Source organism: Aythya ferina (genome assembly GCF_964211825.1).
Source record: "Aythya ferina genome assembly, chromosome: 1".
In the NCBI taxonomy this organism is placed as follows: domain Eukaryota; kingdom Metazoa; phylum Chordata; class Aves; order Anseriformes; family Anatidae; genus Aythya; species Aythya ferina.
This window is the reverse complement of record NC_140296.1, coordinates 171,441,581-171,464,672: the sequence shown is the minus strand read 5'-3', so window position 1 is coordinate 171,464,672 and position 23,092 is coordinate 171,441,581. Positions and strand designations below refer to the sequence as shown.

General features: G+C 39.4%; 1 protein-coding gene across 4 annotated transcripts in view; it reads left to right on the top strand.

Moving 5' to 3' along the window:
- SRGAP1 (SLIT-ROBO Rho GTPase activating protein 1) overlaps positions 1–23,092 on the top strand; it is a 148,659-nt gene that overhangs the window by 102,768 nt on the left and 22,799 nt on the right. For 3 of the 4 annotated variants that reach the window (XM_084506567.1, XM_084506570.1, XM_084506569.1), the window contains exons 7-15: positions 3,034–3,255; positions 4,048–4,149; positions 6,863–7,060; positions 7,181–7,265; positions 11,560–11,587; positions 13,996–14,098; positions 18,007–18,067; positions 18,225–18,302; positions 19,877–20,011. In XM_084506567.1, the coding sequence (XP_084362693.1) occupies positions 3,034–3,255; positions 4,048–4,149; positions 6,863–7,060; positions 7,181–7,265; positions 11,560–11,587; positions 13,996–14,098; positions 18,007–18,067; positions 18,225–18,302; positions 19,877–20,011 (1,012 nt within the window). Of the gene's footprint in view, positions 1–3,033; positions 3,256–4,047; positions 4,150–6,862; positions 7,061–7,180; positions 7,266–11,559; positions 11,588–13,995; positions 14,099–14,608; positions 14,643–18,006; positions 18,068–18,224; positions 18,303–19,876; positions 20,012–23,092 lie in introns of all 4 variants that reach the window. The other variant, XM_084506568.1, reaches the window with a different exon arrangement.

Genomic DNA, 23,092 nt, shown 5'->3' with positions numbered 1-23,092 from the left:
CCTGGCAAAAGTAAGAGTTGCAATGTCTTATAATTTTTCATTTTGGTTTTAAAAATATAGTACTACTTATACAAATTCTACTTTTACGTATTTTTTTGAAGTAAAATTCTAAATCCAGGCATTTTAAATTCCACTCACAAGGCATTCGTTCAGATTCTGGATTTTGTTCCTGTTTGCTCTGCTGGCATTAACACTGAAAAAAAATATAAAGAAAAAAATAAAGCCTTAGTCTGGCAGGATATTCTGCTTCACTGGAGGAATCATTTTTCTTGGCTGGGAAACAGTATTTGTTACCCTGTACAGCTGTTATCACCTGCAGATAATAACCGAGGCTTTCATTCCTGATCAGATGGTAGTTACTGAGTAGATTAGGGGTTAAACAGTGAAGGTCTTGCATCAAGCTGCAAGGCTGCAGTGTTATATTCCAACTTGTAAAACAGCTGTATCAACCCCCCCTACATCTATAGTAGTAATTCAGTGTGATTTCTATTAATCCTCCAAAATACAGGCTCTAAATGCCTGTAGTTTTATAACACATGGATAGTTGGCCATGCTAAATGAAGCATTGCCCTCCATTTCTTATTTCCTCTCAATTTAGTCTTCCTTGAGGTCTCTCTCAAACTAATGCACACGAAATAAAACAGCTTCCCTGAACCACTTTCTTATCATCACTTTTAGTCTGTCTTTTTCATCCACGATAGTGAATTAAATATGAGATCTGATTTGACACAGAACAAGAGAAAAACACCGTGAGATTTTTCCTTTTAGAAACAATATTTTTGGGACTGGGTATCTTTGAAATATGGATGGGCTTTAATATAAAAATTGAGTGGCTGTTATGGTACATGAAACACACTTCCATTGTATAAATGCAAAAGAAAGAGGCTAAGCCATGTGTGTTTGAATGAACATGGCAGCTTTTTTCCTTTTTCTTTAAATAGTTCAAGAGCTAGTTTTTAGGTAGTGGTTTGTTTCTCTTGAACACACAGATTTAAGTATGGTAAATAGGTTGAAAACTCTCTTTCCTACCCTTGTGCATGTGTCTGTCTTTCTGTCTCTCTGTCTTTTTCTCTTTTATTAAATAAGGAGGAAAGGGAAGGGAACATGATTCCTAATGAGTTGTAAGGGTTTGTAATAGCTGTGCAGGAGGGATGTGTATAAACATGGTATACAGACAACTGAATTCAAACTGCTTCTTTACCCAAATGCATCACTTGGCTCTTGAGTTCTGCAGGGAAGGATTTTAAGTTGTGGCTGGGCATCCAGGAGGGATGGAGGTAGGCAGAGGCGGTGTGCTCCCTGACTGCCCTAGACATACATTGTCCTCTGCCAGGGACAAATCTCTCCTAAAACTGCAGCAATTTCCAGCAGACACCCTATGAGATGAGAAATTTTGGCTACTTTCCTCTGCTGCAGAATGCTTGCCAACAGATTTCTGGTCAGTTTGACCCTGGACCGAGTCAAGCCTAAGCACACTTTTTCAAATAAAGAACACTTCTTTGTACGCAGCTGTTAGCAGACTGATGCTCCAGTATGGGGGTGCCAGAGAGGTTTGCAGTGCTCCTGCCATTACCTGGAAGCTCACCGCGCACAAGCTAAAGATACTATTATCTCTAATAGTATCTCTGCTATTAAGATACTATTAAATGGGGGGAAGAGGGGATTAAGAAAACAATCACTTGATACACTTCTGCTGCAACGCTTTAAAAATATATTCAGCCATTCCGTTAAAATATTAACTGGTAATGAATAATGCAAATGTAGGGTGTTTAAAATTCAGGAACAAACACAATTTACATTTTACCAATTAGGTTTCAATTATATTCCAGGGTTATTCTCATCCCTAGAAATAAAAGAGATAAATTATGACTCTGCATTTAGTAATGATGTGTATTGCTGGCTCTGTCTGAGCATGGGAAATAAGGTGTTTACAGTAAGTACGCTTGTACTGTCAGGGGAAAGGATGTGAAACTGTTGGCACTGCATCGATGGCGATGATTTCATCCGGTGTGCTGTGTTCAGCCCTGGAGCACTCAGCACCAGAGGACATGGAAGTATTAGAACAAGTCCAAGGGAGGGCCACAAAGGTGATCAAAGGGTTGGAGCACCTCTCCTGTGGAGACAGGCTGAGGGAGCTGGGGTTGTTCAGCCTGGAGAAGAGAAAGCTCCAAGGAGACCTTACAGCGGCCTTCCTGTACCTAACGGGGGCCTGCAGGAGAGCTGGGGAGGGACTCTGTCAGGGAGTGTGTTAGCTACAAGGAGTAACGACTTCAAACTAAAAGAGGGGAGATTTAAATTAGATATTTGGAAGAAATTCTTTACTGTGAGGGTTGTGAGGCCCTGGCACAGGCTGCCCAGAGCAGCTGTGGATGCCCCATCCCTGGAGGTGCTCAAGGCCAGGCTGGATGGGGCTTTGGGCAACCTGGTGTGGTGGGAGGTGTCCCTGCCATGGCAGGGGGTTGGAGCTGGGTGGGCTTTAAGTCACTAATGGGGGAAGCAGTTGTGGTTTTGTTTTTGTTTTTGTTTTTCTGTCATGGCACATACATGGTTAGCAAGAACTGATTCATTTTCAGTTAGGTGCTAGCATTGACTTAGATGCATAGGTATATCAAGATATATTTAAATAGATTATCTGAGGCTTACATGACAATAATACTTTACATGTCAATAATACTTTACAGTATTGTAAAAGTCCAGCCCACTTCTTGCTGGAGTCCCAGAACTTTTCTATGTAAATACAGTCATTGCACATCTGTATCAGATAAACAAATCCAAACATACATGTATTGCTGTACTTGTACACTTGATCTCTTTTCCAAAACTGTCCTTTAATTTTTGCAATAAAATTAGGATACTAAATGCTTACTGTTTTGACCCTAATACCATGTTTTGATGTACAAGATATTTTGTAGAATACTTTGAAGACAGAAAAATTTCTGGACATAAAATTTTAGTGATAATTTATGGTTTTGTGTATTGGAATGGTGTTCTTGCCTTTTAACTGGTTTTCTTCTCCCTTTTTTCTGTTATTAGTGTTGTGATCTTGGATACCACGCAAGTCTGAACAGAGCCCTAAGAACATATCTTTCTGCAGAGTATAACCTTGAAACTTCCAGGCATGAGGGACTAGACATCATTGAAAATGCAGTTGACAGCTTGGAGCCACGAAGTGACAAGCAGAGATTCATGGAAATGTACCCCACTGCTTTTTGTCCGCCAATGAAATTTGAGTTCCAGTCTCATATGGGTGATGAGGTCTGTATAGTGACAAATATCCCCACAGTGATTATTTCTCTTCCTATACACCAGGATAGAAATTTTATCCCCTTTGACAAAGACACAGAATGGTAACAGCTGCTATTGCTACCCAAAATCAAGTAGATCAGCAATAACCTTTTGCAAAACTTGCCGCACTGTTCTGAGCTTCTTCAGAGTTCCCAAATAAAAGGTGTTGTGTGTTATTATATTCTGTATCACACATTATGACATATCCAGAAGATTTGCTGGTGAGCCTGTGCTCAGTCCAGCACCAAGGTAAGTAGTGACTTTATGTTTTCACTACCTCTCTCTCCTGTAACAGAACTTGTGATTGTTATTTGAGAGCAGCTGGAGATCTCCAAGCCGTGCCCACTGAAATGCAGCCCTTTCCCTTTGTTCTCCATTTTATCATCTGGAGATTTCAAGAGTACGGGGTTTCCCAGCTGTGCCCTGTTCTTGCATTCCAAAGGCCAGTAGCAAAGCAGAATGCAGAATCACCTGTGTACATCTTCACAGGAAGGGAACTCCAGGGTTTGCATTGCTGTATGACAGAGAAGCAACACAAAGCAGCCATACAAACAGGGCTGTGCTCTGTAGTCCTAAAATGGGGTGTGTACTTCCACACCTCATAGCATATAAATGCTTTAAATGTAGATGATTACGTTTTATTGTCTGCTTTATTGCATTTTAGTGGCATTGATAGGAATTCACCTCATGTTAAGGAGAGCAACCAAAGACTTGAATTTTTTTCTTCTTTGTATCTCACAGCTCTTTCTGATTCTTTATTAGGTTTGTCAAGTCACTGCCCAGCAACCTGTGCAAGCAGAGCTTATGCTTAGGTATCAGCAGCTACAGTCACGGCTGGCCACTCTCAAAATTGAAAATGAGGAGGTAAGGTCTGTGTATGCATGGCCTATGCATCAGACACTATTTTCAGGAAGATGCATTGTTCTCTACCTTGTCAGAAGCACGTAAACAACACTAAAATGGCTCCAATCTATATGAGCTGTCGTAATTTTAAAAACAAATACTGGCAAATATGCTAAGTTAGAACCATGATAGAAAAAGCTTCTTATATACCTCTTTTTTTTTTTTTTTCTGTTGGAGACATTTCAGGGGATGTAAAAGAATGCAGGATTTGGCTTGCAGTAAGCATGGCTGTTTGCCTGAGCCAAGTATACTAACAAACCAGAACGAAACAGCAACATGTGTTGACTGCATATGTATTGTTCATTGTCCTTTTCAGGAGAGGTTTGAGGTAATTCAGTTTCAGCTAAAACATATGTATATTCATATGCTTCTATACATCTGTCTCCAAAATTATTTTAGTCTGTTTTCACACTTTTATTTATCAATCGTGAATAATTATATGAAAATATGAAAATAAATTTACTGTGTAAATAACTTTCAACAGAGAAAAAAACACCTGATGTTTTTTTCCTAACCATTTTATTTATTTACCCACATATTTCATCCAGTAGTTTTGATTTTTAAAGGATCTCTTGTATTTTAGAGGGTGCTTTTTTCTTCTTTTTTTCTTTTAACCAAATGTTTGCTTCTAGACACTCAAATGCTAGTGCTCTTTTGAATTATTGAAATAACTCGGTTCTTCTATAACTGTTCAATTTTAGAGAACCATTGAGCTGAAAAGAGTTAAAAGAGTTGAAACAGGCTGATTTTTTTCCCATGTTCATATGCCCATCACTTCACACTACTTCCTGAGACCCATTTAGCCTGATGTAGAACTTAATTTGGAAGATCACTGGCAAAGTGCTATGTAGAGGCTCCTTTGGTAGCCAGCTTTGTGGATGTGATAAACATGGAAAACCACAGAATTTGCACTTAGTCTTTTCTTAGGAGATTAAATATGCATCAGATATAAAACTACCACTTTTCATGCCTGTTACAAAATGGTCAAATAGGTTGAATTTGGAGGCAGTTCCAGAGATGTTAAAAGAACTACAATTCAGGAATTAATATCAAGTGTCTCAAAGGTCTATGTTTCTGAAGTCCTACTTGTTCAGCTGGTTCAGATGTTGTATGTTTAACTACCTAGAGATACTGATATGTGTATGAATGCTTCACTTGTCAGAATTTTCTTTGGCTTCTTTTAAGCGCATGTAGATCCTTGTCTGCTTTATAGATGTTTGGAAACTTCATCTTTTACCTTTCCATGTGGTTATAGTACTAAGTTCTATATTTTGCGAGTGCTTCAGTGAAAAGTTGCAGGGCATGTATTTTTTTGGCATGTTATAGCATATAGTTCTGTGGCAGAAAGCCACTGAGCACAGTTACTGTCTTCTGTGACCACGCTCTGTCCAGTCCCCAAATTACTACTTCTGAAGGTCAGAGGAATTTGGACTGTCTTTTGTGGTAGCTGAGTCAAAATCTGTTATGCTTTCAGCTGCAGCTATTTATAAACAGGAGTACTGAATGCCTGCCCTGGGAATAGCTCACCTAGCAAAATGCATTTTTTGTAAACTACAGAAATACAATGCTGTTCTCTTTCTTCTGCTCCAGCAGTAGAGAGAGGCCCCATCGTGGCTATAAATTGAACTTTTATCCAATTTAAGGCAGTGTTAAAGGCCCTCAGTTTAAATGGGTATCTTCAATTAAAGTACAGGGATGTTTTTGTGTTCGTGTGTGCTTTTTTGATAAGCTTTTGGGATTTGAGTTTTTCTCATTCTGTGTCATGTCTTGAATGCCTAGAACAAAATAGTAATGCCTGTTAGATTTGTATGGTAGTCTTTAAAAAAAAAAACAACACTTGAATGCAGAAAGTGTCTCAAGGTAGCAAAGACAAAAGGAACAAGAGAGGTATTTTTCACCAGTGAGTGTAAGGATATAGAGGGAGAAATCATGTTGGCAGGCATAAGAAGGTTATTTTCCTGCACTGGAAGTATGTGTAGAAGTGTGCATGAGTCAGTTGACTCTACTAAAAAGTCTAGAAAAGCAGAACTGGGAGGTAAATTACATCCTTGTCAGTCTTGCCAGTTACTTTTATTCCAGTGCTAGTGGAAACACTGCATCCTCTGTTCCAAGGCATTCATCCCTGGGTTTCCATCATGGCTGTGCTCCATAGGAAGTGCTGTGAGACTGGTGTAAAATATTCTTTCTCCAGCCCTCTCCTCCAGCTGTGTCCAGACATCATTGCCCTTCATACCACAGTGCAGCGCCATGGATTTTTAACATGGAAGAATATGCTCTGCTAGCCAGATGCTTTAATATACAAGTTGAAACTAGCAGATTCAGGCATATGCTGAAGAGTTAACCCTTCAGCACAGCCTGTCATCTCTATTTCCCGTTGCCCCAAATTAGGGACCATAATCAAATCACATCACATTTCTCTCACATACAGTCAACACAAGAGTACATCAACATTTATGGATTGTACCATGGTAAAGCAGAGAACTAGATGTGAAGCCTAATGATGTTATTTTTGTGTTACATAGATATCTGGTTTAGTACATTTAATTTTTCATGTTCACACAACACCGTTTGGGCAAGTATGCCAGACCATTCGTTTAAGTAAAGAGCTTCCATTCTAGGCTGTTCTGGTACGTATTTATCTTTCCATTTGTTAAGTTGTGCTTTTTAATACCAGGTTAAGAAAACAACAGAGGCTACTTTGCAGACAATACAAGATATGGTCACCATTGAAGACTACGACGTGTCAGAATGTTTCCAGCACAGTCGCTCAACAGAGTCTGTGAAGTCCACAGTCTCTGAGACATATCTGAGTAAGCCTAGCATTGCAAAAAGAAGAGCTAACCAGCAGGAAACCGAGCAATTCTATTTCATGGTATGTTGGTTGCTTCCTCATTCATGTGATAACAGATCAAACACCTGAAGTAAACATTGTGCAGAAATTCCTGGGATTTAAGTCACATACATAATAATAGATTGATCTTCATCTCTACAGAAATTCAGAGAATATTTGGAAGGTAGTAATCTCATCACAAAGCTTCAAGCAAAGCATGACTTGCTGCAGAGGACACTTGGAGAAGGTAAATATCACACAACAAACCTAAAAGTGATCCCAAAGTATACAGTGAACCCACTGAAATTCAGGATGTATGCTGGAGGAAGTGACAGAGCTTAAAGCTCAATTGTCCACTCAGCATAGATTTGATTTTTAACCAGTCATACTTTTGATGAAGTGGTAAGACTGCACACCCTAAATCAAATCTGTTTCTTCAACAGATACTTATTTCCACTGTGCATATGTTTAGACAAGTGACTATATTTGGAGATGGAACTATTGAATGAAAAACCTCATGTCTGAAAGGAGAGCTAACACGATCAATGCAGGGTGATTTGAGAGCTGTGATAAATGCACTATTACTACTTCCCCAGGATTCCTGATGACTTGTTTTTTTTTAAGAGTTAAGGGAAAGTGATATTTTTCAAGCATGCAAAATTATCCAGGATACATATCTTAAAATGGACCCACTAGTGCAACATTTCTGAAACATGGACATGAAAGTCCTTCTTGCAGTGTTACAGCTCAGTGAAGCATTTATGAAAGGTAATAGGTTAAATCCTGACCTCACTGTTGTTCTTCACCTACTTCCAGTACCGAGACTCTTACAGACTTAATTAATGTGAGATTCTACAAAGTATTTTCTCATTGTGAATTGGAATGAATGAAAACTAAATGCGTAGCTCTATACCTGCTGATTATCATTATTGCATGTACAATTATTTGAATCTTTACAAATTATGATGACAGAGAATTATCCATTGTCCTGAACACACTCCATAATTTTTAAAAAATACATCTTAAAATGCAAACCAAATGAGCAGATTCCCATAATTAAAAGGAAGTAAAAATGAATTGGGACAGCAATGAATCAGGCACTATGCATAGTTCTAGCCCACCTCTTAGCAGCCCTCCCAGCAGGCACTTCCTTATGGACCAAAGGGAAAAGGAAAATCATACCACATGCCACACAGAGTGCTACAGACTTGAGAGGAAGTGTATTACACCACAAAGAATAAAAATCCTCTCCTGAAGGTTAAAGACTGTAATTCAAAGTTCAGACACAAGAAAGGAAACTTTTTCTCTGAAGAGTAACAGGATATGTCAATTTATTTTCTTTTTACTGCCAAAAAAATGTGTTGTTAATCAGACAATTTTCTTGCTTTTAATATAAAACACCAGATCCAAAAATCCAGTTGTGAAGGTGCCTAAAGAGCTATTAACATTTCTGTGGCTGAGACCCAAACAAAGCCCTTGTCCAGGGAGTAACTAAGCATGAAATAAGCAGTGTTTTCTTGCAGGGCTGGACTGTAGAAGGTAGTAACTGTTTTCAGACAGCTAATTATATTATATTCTTTCTCGTAGAAGTTTTCATTTAGTAGGATTTGGTTCCAAGTGCTGAGAAGTTTATTCCCACAAAAAAACATGCGGCTATGTTGGTCAAAAATGAGGAATTTTTTCCTCCAAATGCTCACAAAAATGTATTTGGAAAAATAAATATTTTTAATTTGGAAGCCCAGTAAAACACACGATCATTTACTGAAGGGAGAAGAATAAAAGGCAGTAGAATCCTTTGCGTAATGCATGTGGGAAAGAAGTAAGGGAAGAGCTATATCAAAGGAAATCCAAAGAAAAACTGCTCAGCGGGATGTCTTAAGTGATAAATTGCTGTCAGACTCTGGGCAGTTCTGCCGTGCTCGGGCATGCTCGGGCTGTTCTGTTTGAAGCATTCCCTTTGACCCAAGCAGCTGTAACCCCAAGTCGTTTATTTCTGTTGCCCACACTGTTTTTGCACATAGTTGTTATTCTATCACCATGCCATAGAAATAGTATCGCAAATGTATACATGCACACTCAAAGCCAATATTTGGAGCAAAAGCCACCATTCCTGTAGAGTTAAAAATTTTGGGTACCCCACTTTATTGAGGTATGTCTTGCATGACAACACACATGCCTGGGAAGGAAGACCTGGGATCTGTGCATGCCTTGAATAGGGATAATTGAAAGGATAGAGAATTGAAAGGGTAGTAAAATTACAAATATTAGTAGTATTAGCTAGTATAGAAAATATTTCTTTTTAGGAAGTGAACTAACTGCTCCCCTCCTCCACTCAAACTGCCTCTTCTGGAAACTTTCATCTCAGCAAGACAGCTGACAAATGGGGGGAGATGGAGGAGAGGGGAGAAAGAGAAGAGAAGAAGAATAAAAGAGGAAAGGGAGAGGATGGTCTAAACAGTAATTTTCTTTGGCACACTCTCTCTTGCTTTTATTCAAAAACACGTGGTGTCCACAGCACTGACAGCATTTGGATTTTGTTCCCGCTGATCATCTAGCTACTACACCATTGCTCTTCATGGACACTGCAGATGCATTTTCATGATCTGCATAAGGAAGATAGATAAAATGCTCTGTGCTGAGTATGCATGTGCAAATTTGGAACAGTAAATGAGGAATACTCAAACAAAATTGATACTATACATAGGAAGCACACTTACATCCATGTTAATTCAGACCCAAGGCACATCTATTGAACCAAGCAAAGAGAAATGCAAAAAGAGAATAAGCAGTTGTAAAAGAAATTGACTCTATGTCCCAGATAGTTTTTACCCTCATTTATTAAATATCAGAGATGTGTTTAAAACCTCCAGACTTGGGATTTGTAACATCTCTTGTTTAACTAGCACGTATTATTGGAATTCTTAGTCTCAGTGAATTTCCCTTGATTATATGAGCAGGGAGAAGTTCCTGATTTTCCCTTTCCATGTCACTAATTATTTAACATACTCATCATCGCTCTTTTTCACCTCTTTAAAATAGGTGCCAACAAACTTTGCACATCTTATCAATGCCAGAGATTAATTTTTTTTCCAAGAGCTTAATATATTTTCAGAGGAGGGCATTCAGTACTGTGCAGTATTTCATGTGCACCAGGAGATTGCCAGATAATATTACTTTTGCATCTCACTGATTTTTGTTCTTTTTGCTGTATTAAAAGTTTGGTGTTTTTTTTTGGTGTCACTTTCAAATTCAACAGGGATCGTAGAGCTAGTCCAAGTGATGCTCAGAGTGATTTTCAGAGTCAGCATAGTTATCTGTAGTTCTACTAGCTGCATAGGTATTTAATTCTTCCTTCCCTAATATCTGTTACTTGAACCTGTCAATACTGACTTCAATTTGCCATTGTGTGTCTTCTTCCCTGACATTGGTAAACACATCTGAAGGGATTCACAGTTTTTTTCATGACTCAATAAAAAAGTATTTTAGCTATTTGCACAATTTTCTGCCTCCTTAGCTGCTGTGATATCCCTAAGACTTCAGTAAATGTATTACATAAGTGGTTCGGATGGGAAGGCTTGAGTAAATGACCATTACACTTTTGTCATGATGAAAATAGACCATTTAATTCCATTCAGTTTTCCTTTTCTTCACTTATTTTTGATCAGTGATAATATTTTGCTATTCAATTCATAGCTGTTTAGTTACGTGTTAGCCTCTTGTGAAGACATTTATCAGAGGACCTTGCATTTCTGAAGAAGCTAATTCCACTGATTCTCCTTTACCCAGTATTTTACTGACACATTCAAAGAATTCTAGTAAATTTACAGGGTGCGATCTCCCTTTGGGAAAACAAGACTGGTGGGAACTTACCATACCAGGACCATCCTACTGTTTGATTATTTTGCTTCTCATTATCATGCATTTCCATGGGGCACATGCCTGACTGACTGGTCTGTTGTTCTGCAAATGTTATCCATGAACCTTTCTGGAGTACAGTATTTGCTTCTGCACAGTTCCATGCAGTTGTCACTCTTATGTCTGTGTTGCATAATTTCCCAGTGATAGTGTTGTATTTTTTTCCTGCAGTTACACAAATGAAAAGGAGTCTTTGAGCAGCAACCCACCAGAGCTTTGTATTTTCTGCACTGAACAGGTTTAGGCACAAGGCACCAGGGGAAATGTAATCTAATACTGGCACAGCTCTACCTCTGTACTGATTTAGCCAAAGAAAATACATTCGAAAAACCAATAGGCATTGTTTGGAGTTTTGCTTCAAATTATTTACAGTATCAAATGATCCTTTATAGTGCGCAGGGTTCTTAGAAGTTGTTCCATAACATGGATTATGTTTGGATTTTAAATGCAGCTGTGGAGATGGTAGATAACCGCATTGCCTTATTAGTTGTATAATTGTCTATCTTTTGCTGGTAATGTGAGCGTTAGGGTTAAAAGCAATTTACCAAGCATAATTTAGTTACAAACAACTGAAAATCTACCTAAAACATGCACATTTTTGTTTCCTGTTTATTCAACTTTTCTAGGTCACAGGGCTGAATACATGACAACAAGGTAAGACATTTTTATTTAACTTGGTTTAGAGAGCTACAAATGGAAAATAAAATAGAAATCACACAGTATAAAGCAAGTTCCTAATGATGTGTAACATTATTGTTGTTGTTACTTAAATTGTGTACAGGCACTGTGTGTTTTAACATTCAGCATTTTAACATTTCAGCATTCTTGTGAGCTGCTTAGGCCAGTGTCAGTGATGGGAGAGGCAGGGAAATCATTGAAAATATTTGTGAATTTGGACATTGCAGGTGGATTTTTGGTGCTAGGAAAAAAAATTCTTTATTGAGCAGAATGCACAGTTCAGAAGAAAATACCTGGTTCCCTCAGTATCCATGCATTTGATACTTAAATGGGTCTACACCTTCACAGAAAAGAAGGGAGACTGTGTTAGGTCTCCCCGCTTTGTGCAGCACATACATTTTGGTTGTGTAATGCCACACCTGTGAGGCTGCTTCCAGACATAAACACAGACAGGCATGCTGCAACCCCGAGGGCATCAGACTGTGAGTTTGCAGCTGCCACTTTCCTATATTGCTGCTTCTGGGCACCACCTTTCCCGTACTGCTGGCAGCAGGAACATCCAGACTAACCTTCCTGATCTCTTTCTTCCCTGCCCTTTCCAGTCAATACATCCTTGCTCAGTGCCTTCTCTTGCTACTTTTTGTTTCCTGGATAGGAACGACTTTGCTGCCACCCCATATCTTGAATTAAAAACAAAGCAAAGCAAAACAAAACAACTATAACAACAAAATGAACAGAAGTTTTGCCCTTCCAGCTAAAAATTTGGATCAAGCTTTGGCTCTGCATTTGCTAGACCACTTGGTTTTGTATAATTTCTTCTGTGTGGCCCCCATGTTCCTGGGAACATCTCTACAGACTTAAGAGCTCCTTTCTTCCTCTTCCCACTGATTCATTGTCCATTTCAGCTCCATCAGCTGGACTTACTCACCTTCCTTCCTTACGTGACCCCAGTTGAAAAGTGGTGACAAATCGGAGCATTCTTCCCAATTGCTGACATTGATTTTGAGGCTTAAACTCTGACCCCAGATGCTACCAGCAGTACCTGGAAGTCAGCAAGGTTATGCCTAATGAGAAAAATGTTCTTCCCTGACTCCAACTTAGGTGACTCATCAGGCTCACCTCATCCTAAATTCATTGTTCTGTAAGCAGAAAGAAAACAATGGATCTAGGCAATGATTTTACCTTGGTGAAGTGGAGGAAGCCCTGTTAACTCCTGTCTTCTCACACCCGGTCACTAAGAAAAAGAAGCTCTGAGGGAGAAGGTCCTCCCCATATGATCCTTGGGACAAGTTTCCCCACTCTGGGTAGCACCTATCCATTACCCCAGGGTTTGGTTAAGTTTCCAGTCTGTAAGACATGCAAATGATAATGTTCTTCAAGATCAAAGTTAAAATGTAGAAGGGAAGAGGGTATTCTTAAAGATGAATTTTAAATAAATAGCAGGTAGTACAAGAATGGACCAGAGTCCCACCACTTCATGTTTTATGATTTGAAGTAGTGCTCCTTACTGTTTCCCCAAAACCTTGTAATTTTTTACTGATTCCTGAGGAAGCCATAGAAACATTGGGCTGCTGATGCAGGGGCACTAGAGAAGCTGTTGGCATGGGGAGTGCCATAACACTCACAAAATAAGAAAAATATTTATTTCCTGTAATCGCTTTCAGTCGTAGTCATCACATGCGTAACATCTAACATGCAAGGTGAATGTTTTGCAGACCAAAGTTTTGTGTGTTGTTTCTTTTCTTTTTTTTTTTTTTTTTCTGCCAGGCTGCTTTTGTTTATTTGTTCTACATTGATAACATCCTTTTAATTCCTTTTAGCTAATTTGCAAAGTGTTTCTTTCCCCGTGTAAAGATGCTGATGGTTGTATGTGGAAGGTTAAAGCTGCGTACTGTTGCTGGCTCAAGTTGAAAATGCAGAGTTTGGTTTTGAAGCATCTTGGGAGTGTGCTGAGTGGTTTCAATTTGAATTTGAAGCTGCTCTGGCAGGTAGTAACTTTTCTGCTTGAGGTGCTTCGAGTGCCCCATGTCCTGCCGCAGCTGGCAGCACCAATTCCAGTGTTGGCTGCACATTTCGTGCATGACAGTGACAAGAAATGGCCATTGCAGTTGTGCCTTGTTTGGAATAAATGTGTATGGTAAAACTGTAAAACAGTCCATAAAGAATGTCAGTATTTATCCATAAGTAATGCATTTTAATGGGGGAGTTCTTCACTCTTTAATCATTGTGTTACAGTTAAATTTGATGGAAAGTGTCTGCTTGATAAGTAATGTGTTTATTTCTCCCTTTGCAATGCGCTGTTGTTTTGCCGTGACTTTACAAACATTTCATTTTATTGTATGACTTAATTCTACTTGCTCAGTAATCATATTCCCTTCCCTTAGGCCTCCAAATCTTCCCCCTAAGCCCCAGAAACACAGGAAGCCCAGACCCCGATCACAGTATAGTGCTAAGTTGTTTAATGGTGATTTGGAGTCATTCATCAAGGTACTGGTACCAGCCACTGGAGTGGCTGATCTCAACACTTCCTACTATAATGGTCACGGCCTCACGTGAGCTGAGGCAGATCATTATGTTTAAGTCTGTCCTGGGGCTCTTTTCTTTCCCAGTTGATCAATATAATACTTCCTGAAGTCAGAGGGAAAGAGGAGGATTCATTTCTCACAATAGTCTCCCTACAGTTTTGGTAATCAAGTAGGGATAGGATTGGCAGCCTGGTGTTATTAGGAAACAGCATCATATAGAAAATAGGGGATATAGCGGTGTACCCCACAACTTGGCACAGTTTCTGGCTTGCCATTTTAGTTACATTCAATATTCGAAGTCTATGAAGAAGCAGTATCGTCCTGGGTTTGATATCCAGCTTTTGATTTCCTTTGACTTTAGGAATTTATTATATTGCGTGAAATTGTGATCACCACTATTACGGATCTTATATCTTTGCTGTATTTACTATCTTCTTCTTTCTCATACTTTTATTTCTAATAATGCTTCTAGCCGAGGCCGAAGGAACTCTCACACAAGACATCAGGTATAGTTCTGGTGAAAAGAGAACCGTCTCTGCCTCACTCTCGGGTTTCATTCACGCCTGGCTCAAAATTAGTTCTTTCACTAAGCTGAAGGGGGAAGTTTGCATTAAGAAATGATATTACGAGTACAGCAGGCAAAACTGAACTTGGCATAACTGCGGAGTGATTGTAGTCTTAAATGATGGATATTCCCTTATTCATTAACAAACACCTCCCCATCACAGTCAGTTAGTGGTTTTGGACACCAGCTGACAAAGATAAAGGAAAGCAAGCTTCAAAAAATATGTAGCAATACATTTAGAAATGCAGTGAATGGAATTCCTGACTGCAAGCTCTGCAAACTGAATTTGAATGTTACATGTGTCCTTTTTTTTCTTTCTGTGCAGCATAGTTAGCAGCAAATATTTTGCAAAACAAATTCTGTGCTCAGTGGCACCAAAATAGTTTAGCTGTCTTTGAACTGAGCTTTCAACCAGCCTCAGTACAACTGTGTGGAAAAACTATGATTATTATTATGCTGGTGGTGCTGTGTTGTGCAAAGACTTCCAGGAAATCATCACATGGTGCCAGAGATTAATATCATGAATGGTTTCTTGCTCAAGGGAGAAAGTAAGGAGAAAAAAAAACAATTCCACAGCAAAAAGGCCCTGTATTAGGGAAGAACAGAGGAAATTTGGAGAAATGCTACCCTGTCGTTTTCTCTCATGCTGAAGAGGGTTGTACCACATGGCAATGTGGGTGACAGAGCTTACTTGTAAGCGGAGAGATTTCTACATAGTCTTTCAAAAGGAAAAAGTAGATAGCCTTATGACAGATCTGGCAGTGTGGGAGCTAACCTATGAAGTCGTCCCTGCACAAAGAACAGGTCCTTCCTCATAGGGATGTGTCATTCTGACACACATGCGGGGTTACAGCTAGTGAAATACAAATTGCTTTTTGTTCCATTTTTGCATCATCAGATACAACAATTAGTCCCAAACATACAGTCACTGACTACATACATCAAATTAAATTCACAGTAGCAATAGGGTCACTGTTCTTGAATTTCACCAACACAAATTGTTACTTCAGACTTTTTCTTGTCATTAGATCCCAAATCCAAAGATTTTGGTTTATGTTATTTAAAAGAATCTCTTAACTATGAAGTTGTATGTGGTTCTGAGCAGACTCCCCCAAGAAACAAGTAAGAAAGTAATATATTTGTAATTTCTTACTGCAAACACCGTCTCTTCAGAGGCTTTACATTTATTGCATGAACCAGTGTACTAACAGGAGATACGGGTGCATGTTGGGCATGTTTCTAATACTCTGCTTTTGTGGAGGGCCAGCGTGCTCAATGTCTGTGAAGATGACTGTGTATTCCTCATTTAGCAACTGACCTGTTCCATGTTTGTTTGGGTTTTTTTGTTCATCTCTTGCTGAATCATGACACTACTCAGAAAGATATTAGTGGTTCTTGGCTAACCAGTGTTTGCTAGGTTTTGATCTAAAAGATAAACAAGCCACAACTTAAATAGCATCATTACTGTTACAGTCTTTTGTAAACCCCACTAAAACAATATGCAGTACACAGAAAAACAGGAGTTAGGTTGCCTCAGGAATTGCATTGTTTCATTGCTTCAATGTGTGTTATTTTTCAAACGCTTTTTTTTAGCAGTTGGCTTTTCATCTACTTGGGCTTAATTCATAAACTTCCTGTTAGTGTAATTTAGCATGAAAATGAGAAGGACTAGTAAGAAAAAATGTGTATGCTGAGTTACAGGGTGCCTTTGAATTCATGATTTTATAATACAGACTGGTTTTATATTAAACTTTCAAATGAATTAGTCAATTCTCTGAGCGCTTACATATTTGAAATTCATTTGGAAAGAAAAATTATAGCTTCTAAGATGAGAAGTTTGAAGGTACCTATTATTTATGAAACAGTAATTTTTTCCAACACAAGCATAATTTTAATCATATGATTTGTATCTCTAATAGATATTTGATAACTTGTAGTCATTAATGTGCATGGGGTAAAACATCCATTTTTTAAAGTGCCAAAACAACTGAAGGACCGTGATGGTTCTTTTGGAAAATCAGCAGTTTGAAGGAAAAAGACAGCTCACTGAAAATTAGTGTGTAGTCATCCTCTCCCCCTACCACCACCAGCATTTTTTCTCCTCTATTAAAACACCTCTATTTAACTAAAGATGTACCTATAAGCTGGCTGCTGGACCATGGCTGAGATCCAGAGCTTTGATTCATTATTGGTCTATTCTCCCGCGTGCCTGGTGACAGGACGAGGAGGAATGGGCTAAAGTTGCACCAGGGAAGGTTTAGGTTGGGTATTAGGAAGAACTTCTTTACTGGAAGGGTTGTCAGACATTGGAACGGGCTGCCCAGAGAAGTGGTGGAGTCACCATCCCTGTAGGTCTTTAAAAGACATTTAGATGTAGAGCTCAGTGATATGGTTTAGTGGAGGACTTGTTAGTAGGTCAGAGGTTGGACTCAGTGATCTTGGAGGTCTCTTCCAACCTAGAAGATTCAGTGATTCTGCCAGTTGAAGGTGGGGAGGAGCAGGCTGTGACGTCCCTTTCCCAATGCCTTTGTGCTGAAGGGGCAGCTAACCAATGTTCCTAACTCAAAGTGGCTGCAGTTCACCATTCAGTGTATTACCAGAGTTAGTGCAGCCTGAAATAATGTGCCAAGACATTGTCTGCTGTATTTTAGGATACAGAAATCAGGAGGGAGGTCAGGAGGGAGACAGCTAGTAAGTACCCCACGCAATGTCATTGGGTAGCTCATCTCCAAGAACTTTTCTGATAGTCCAGCAGATCCAGAGAAGGCTTTGTCAACTGCTTATTGACAATAACTTTTAGCAAACAAAAAGAGCACCTCCAGGAATTAGACCCTATGTAATTAGGCCCACGTAAGATTTTTTCCTCTGGGGAAAAATGGGGTAAGTTAAATAAATGCAGAAGGATCATCTTCTTCATGGAGTATTATTGTCAATAATAAACTAAAGGCAAATTCACTGCTTTAACTCATTTTGCTTCAAAAATCTAAAATAAATGCATGAGCTTAGATGTCACATACAGTGTTAGCCAGATACAGTGACAGAGTTAGAGAACAAAGTTTGTGAATTTCCTGATTCAATTATTTTCATTAAGAACCTTAATCCTTTCTCTTCACCTGTTCCTTTCCCTCCGTCCCTAAATGGGATGAGAATTCTGTTAGAAATTATATATTTTCTTATGTGTTTTTTTGGCAGCACTGTATGTCCATCTGGATTGACCAAGAAAACCCATTTTCACATTCATTCCAGAGTAGGGAGGTTTCCTTTTTCACATCTGCAGTACACTCTTTCTTCTCTTGCTTTTCCAGGATTCAGGACAAGTCATTCCTCTCATTGTGGAAAGCTGTATCAGATTTATCAATTTATATGGTAAGCAATGGAATGTGTTATGACATATCATTACTGAAGTTAGCCGTGCATGTTTTGCATGATGCATTTACAGCTACAGCTTTTTTTTAAAACTAGAGGTGAAAAGTATTTATAAAATAGATTAATTTCCCACCATTGTCTCCCATCTTTGCTGCAGGTCTTCAGCATCAGGGAATTTTTAGAGTGTCTGGTTCCCAGGTGGAAGTCAATGATATTAAAAATTCATTTGAGAGAGGTAATTGCATTTTCGCTTATTCAAGCTCCTTAATATCTGACACTTAAAATGTTTTTAATTCTAATTACTTTCTTGTCTGTTTAAGAATTTTGTTCACTTTTTGTATTACACCTTAAACTTTGCACTGTCATACGCTTAAAGGTGAAGTATAGTGATGACACGTACATGTTTTTCTCATACTATGTCCCAGGAGCTTGGAGATGTTTTTGTGTAGACGTTCATGTGTCTCTTGGATTAGTCTTTTGTTATGGTAAACTGCAAGGAAAAGTTAGTCTTTATTTTATTGTAAAGATCCTCAAAAAGGAAAGATTATGTTTTTAATTACATTCAAGAGACTACTTAATGCAATTTGAGAATGCTCTTACTTGATCTTCTGGAATATGAGTGCTCGAGTTCCTAGTCCCTCTGCCAACGTGACATCATGATCAGTGCAAATACAGGATCAATGCAAATACAGGCTGTGAAAGAGCTGTTCCATTTTTAACCACGGTTTTCGTTCCTCAAGGAAACTTCAGCCCCAGAGGAGGAATTATGGGAAAGATACCAGGAATTGAAAATGATTTTTTACACATGAATGTAAAATGCAACAGCAAACCTAGGATTCCTCTGCTAGGGGAGACAGGATCCAGGGCATTTCCAATCCAATCCCCTACTTACATTAAAGCAACACTAGTTACTTAGTTTTGTTTGTTTGTTTGTTTCATCTTACATTCTCTTTTCATGGGTTTTGGAACCTTTTTTTTTTTTTTTTTTTCTTATTAGTTTCCAGAAGAAACTTTTGCAGATCATCTGCTAATGAGAAAACTCTTCAAGGAATAAACCTTATGACTAAAAGCATGAAAAAAGATGCCCAGTATTTTTCTCCCTAATATTAGTTGCATATCTTGTTCAACTTGATCTGGTCCTTAACAAGATAGATGAAGAAGCTGTTTTTACATGCTAAGTGAGGGCGTGTTCTCCTGCATTACAACTTCTGCATCTGCCTTGTTGTTCACTGCTTCTAGGTAGTGTTAGTCTGGAAAGTGCATACATTTTAAAATGTTTCAAAATAAAGATTAAGTCTTTAAAATAGGTCAGTCATGGGCCTTAGGTTTTCAGCTTCCATAAAGTGTTTTCACTAAATGGTTGTAAATATTCCTGAATGCTTTAGTTTTAAATAATGAAGACAAATTTGCAATTCAAAGAGTTAGATAATCCATTTGTTTTATGTAAGCTCCCAAAGAATAGTCTGAGAAACTCTATTCAGTTAAGAACATACAGCTTTTTTATTTTACTACTAGTAAATCATAGCATGTTCATAAATACCTGGTTGGAAGTTCAGGACTTAAGAGATCACTACGTTATGTAACGTAAAGGAAGCTTTATTTAGGCTACTGTTTTCAGTGTAATTTCTACAGTGAAAGGCCTGGGATTTCTAAAGCAATGTTTATTATCTTACTTGAATGCTTGTCTTGTCACCTCCCACATAGTAAAAACAAAAAAACAAAACAAACAAACAAAGTCATTCATTTATAAAAATGTTGCATGCAAGAATGCTCCTGCATGTGTTTGATTCACTTTATTTACTTTTTAAGGTGAAAATCCTTTGGCAGATGACCAAAGTAACCACGACATTAACTCAGTTGCTGGAGTACTGAAGCTCTATTTCCGAGGGCTGGAAAATCCTGTCTTTCCTAAGGAAAGATTTAATGATCTTATTTCTTGTATCAGTAAGTAGAAACCTCTCTTTATTTCTCAATAGAAGTTTACTTTCGTATATATAATAGCAGCCTGAAAAGGGAGCTATCTTCACAGATTTTTCTGAGACAATTTGTTTGCCATCTGTAACAGTCTGGGTCAGTTATTAGTCATACTTGCAGCTGTGGTTGTTCCCTTTTTCCAGTGGGATTAATGTACAGTGCAACTCTTTGTTTAATAGAGCAGGAAGAAAACCTTTTGGTATACAGGAGATAGTTAAATTTATACGCATTATTATTTTCTTCTGTGCACTGAGGCAGACGGAAGGGGATGAAGTCATGACCATGCAAACAGTGTATGTTACATTTCACAAAGGTTTTCATGCCCTACAGCTTGGAGTCAGTGCTGGTGAATAAGTAACTAGTCGCTTGGCATTGCATGGTTCCTTTGTTGTGCTTAGCTTAAAAACCCAGGTCCAACCGACAGGAAAACTATTCAGTGCAAGAACAGAAGGAAGCAGCTGAATATTGTCTGCAGAAGAGCCCAGTCTGCCTTCCAGCACACAAGAATTGCCAAGTTGTAATGGGATGCCCAAGAGGTGCAGCGTATGGGTCTGTGTGCTGCTGGTGTTCATAGCTGGACACTGAAAGGTTGTAGTAATTTAGGAAGTTCTCAGTGGATGGCTGAATTGCTGTGGCATGCACAAAACCTTTTCCAGTTCACAGATCCCTGCAGATGTTCAGGAGGTGTGAGGCCAAACCAACCGTCAGTAGGCTTTCTGTTCCCTGCGGGTCCATCAGAAGTAGTCAGAGGTCCTAGCTTTGTGGAAGAATTTCCTCCTCTGAACCCTTCCTTTGTAAACTGCTTATTTCAGCCAAATGGAGCCAGTGGACGGTTTCACAGGTAACAAGGGCCAGTCCTTTTGGAATACTAATCAGGGCAGGCTCTCTGAACTGTGCCATTTTGGCAAAGGAGACAGCCCCGCAGTCAGGACAGCAGACTGGTGTGTTCCCAGTGTCCCAGGCTGGCGAGCAGATGGGCTTTTCTGCTCCATGCCAGGGGGAACCCCACACGTGTGGTTTCCTTCCCAGACAGGGAGGATTGCAGTAATTCAGCCTGGAGGTTACGAGTGTGTGGATTGCTGGGATCAGTTCTGTGTGCAATGTTACGGTTTTTGTCCGACAGACCTGCGTGATTTTCTGCGGCTGTTGCTATTCACAGCCTCAGTGGTTCCGAAGAGTCCTGAAGGACCTTAACACTGCAGTTGAACAGTCTGATACCACACTAAGGAGGATGCTGAGACAGGCACCCTCATTTTGGAAAGCATAATCTTGGTACTGCCTGAGCTCAGCTTTAGCTAACCGTAATGTCACAGCCCAGAAAATGTCTGTGAGTCATAGAAATTGAAATCTAAAGTGGGATCGTTTTGACTGAGTGATTTTCAGCATGACAGGGGTGATGGAACTTTACCTAATAATTCTGTGCTGATTTCCATAACTTGTGGATGAATTAAAGCATGTCTGCTGGTAAAATGTATTGATTTAATGGCTTCAGTTGACAGAAAATCTACCACATTCTTAGATAAGCTGTTCAAAAGATTAATCACTTTCATCATTAACATTTGTACAAGATTTTCTTTTCAAAATTTCTGCTATCAGACTCTACCCTTTGGATCTCTTGATGACTCCATTATTTTGACTAGCAATAGGAAAATTGAGATGGTGATTCTTTTATGTGGAGATAGTATATGTGTTATTATAGGCCATATAGTCAGTGGAGTTGCACTCCACTGTGTTCATAGAATCATCATAGAACAGGTTGGGTTGGAAGGGACCTCAAAGCCCACCCAGCTCCATCCCCCTGCCATGGCAGGGACACCTCCCACCACACCAGGTTGCCCAAAGCCCCATCCAGCCTGGCCTTGAGCACCTCCAGGGATGGGACATCCACAGCTGCTCTGGAAAGCCTGTGCCAGGGCCTCACCACCCTCTGAGGGAAGGATGTCCTCCTTATATCTAATCTAAATCTGCCCTCTTTTAGTTTAAAACCATTCACCTTTGTCCTATCACTGCACCCCCTGACAAAGAGTCCCTCCCCAGCTTTCCTGCAGGTCCCGTTTAGGTACAGGAAGGCCGCTGTAAGGTCTCCAGGATGAACACCCCCAACTCCCTCAGCCTGTCTCCATAGGAGAAATGCTCCAGCCCTCTGAGGATCCTCGTGGCCCTCCTCTGGAGCATTACAGGGGAAGAGATGTCGCCATCTGATTCTGGTTTAGACTGCCTGTTCTCTGAGGCTCTCCTAAGCCTGGATTATCAGCTCTGTAACAGCTTGTCAAAACAAGGTGTAGTGACTGACTAGTTCTGCTGGATTTGACTTGTACTGTTGCGATTGCAGAAAAAATAAATTTTGTTCATGATAATGTTTGCTATGAGTCCCAGATATATTTCTGACAGGTTTTGGAGGAAGACAGATATTTACACAAGAGGGAGCAGGACTGTGTTGTTTGGTTTGGTTTCCACGAGGTTATCTTCAGGGGCACTCCGAAACAACACATCAATGCCCCCCTTCAGTGGAGGGAGAAGACATAAATCTGGAATTCAGCTGGACAAAAGGGATTTTTGTTTTGAACATGTTGGGGTGGTTTTACTTTGTGTTGTCACAGTGGGAGTTTTGAATGTGGTGTGATCAGAGAAAGAAACAGCTCTTGTACCTTGTATCCACAGCCAGCCCCAGAATCACACACTGCGAATAGTGAGCTGTGTGTCTGCATCTTCTGATTATCTGAGAGAAGCCTGGGGTGGACTGTTTTTACAGCTGTGTACCTAGTCTGTGTGCTTCGTTAACTGGTCCACTACTTCCAGGGAATAAGATGCTTCTTATTTAGAAAAAAAACAGCAAGCATTTCAGAATATACTACCTGTCACCATTCAATTTAAATAGAACCTGTGTGGCACATACCATTAGAAACTGTCTGTCTCAAAGGCTTTCCATTGCTATCCATTGCTCTCTTTCAACCCTAACACTTCATATACCTTGCAAAAAGGAAGACAGTCGAGGCAAGATTTTTTCTACCACTACAGACTTTGAACCTGTCATAGCTGTGTTAGTTTATT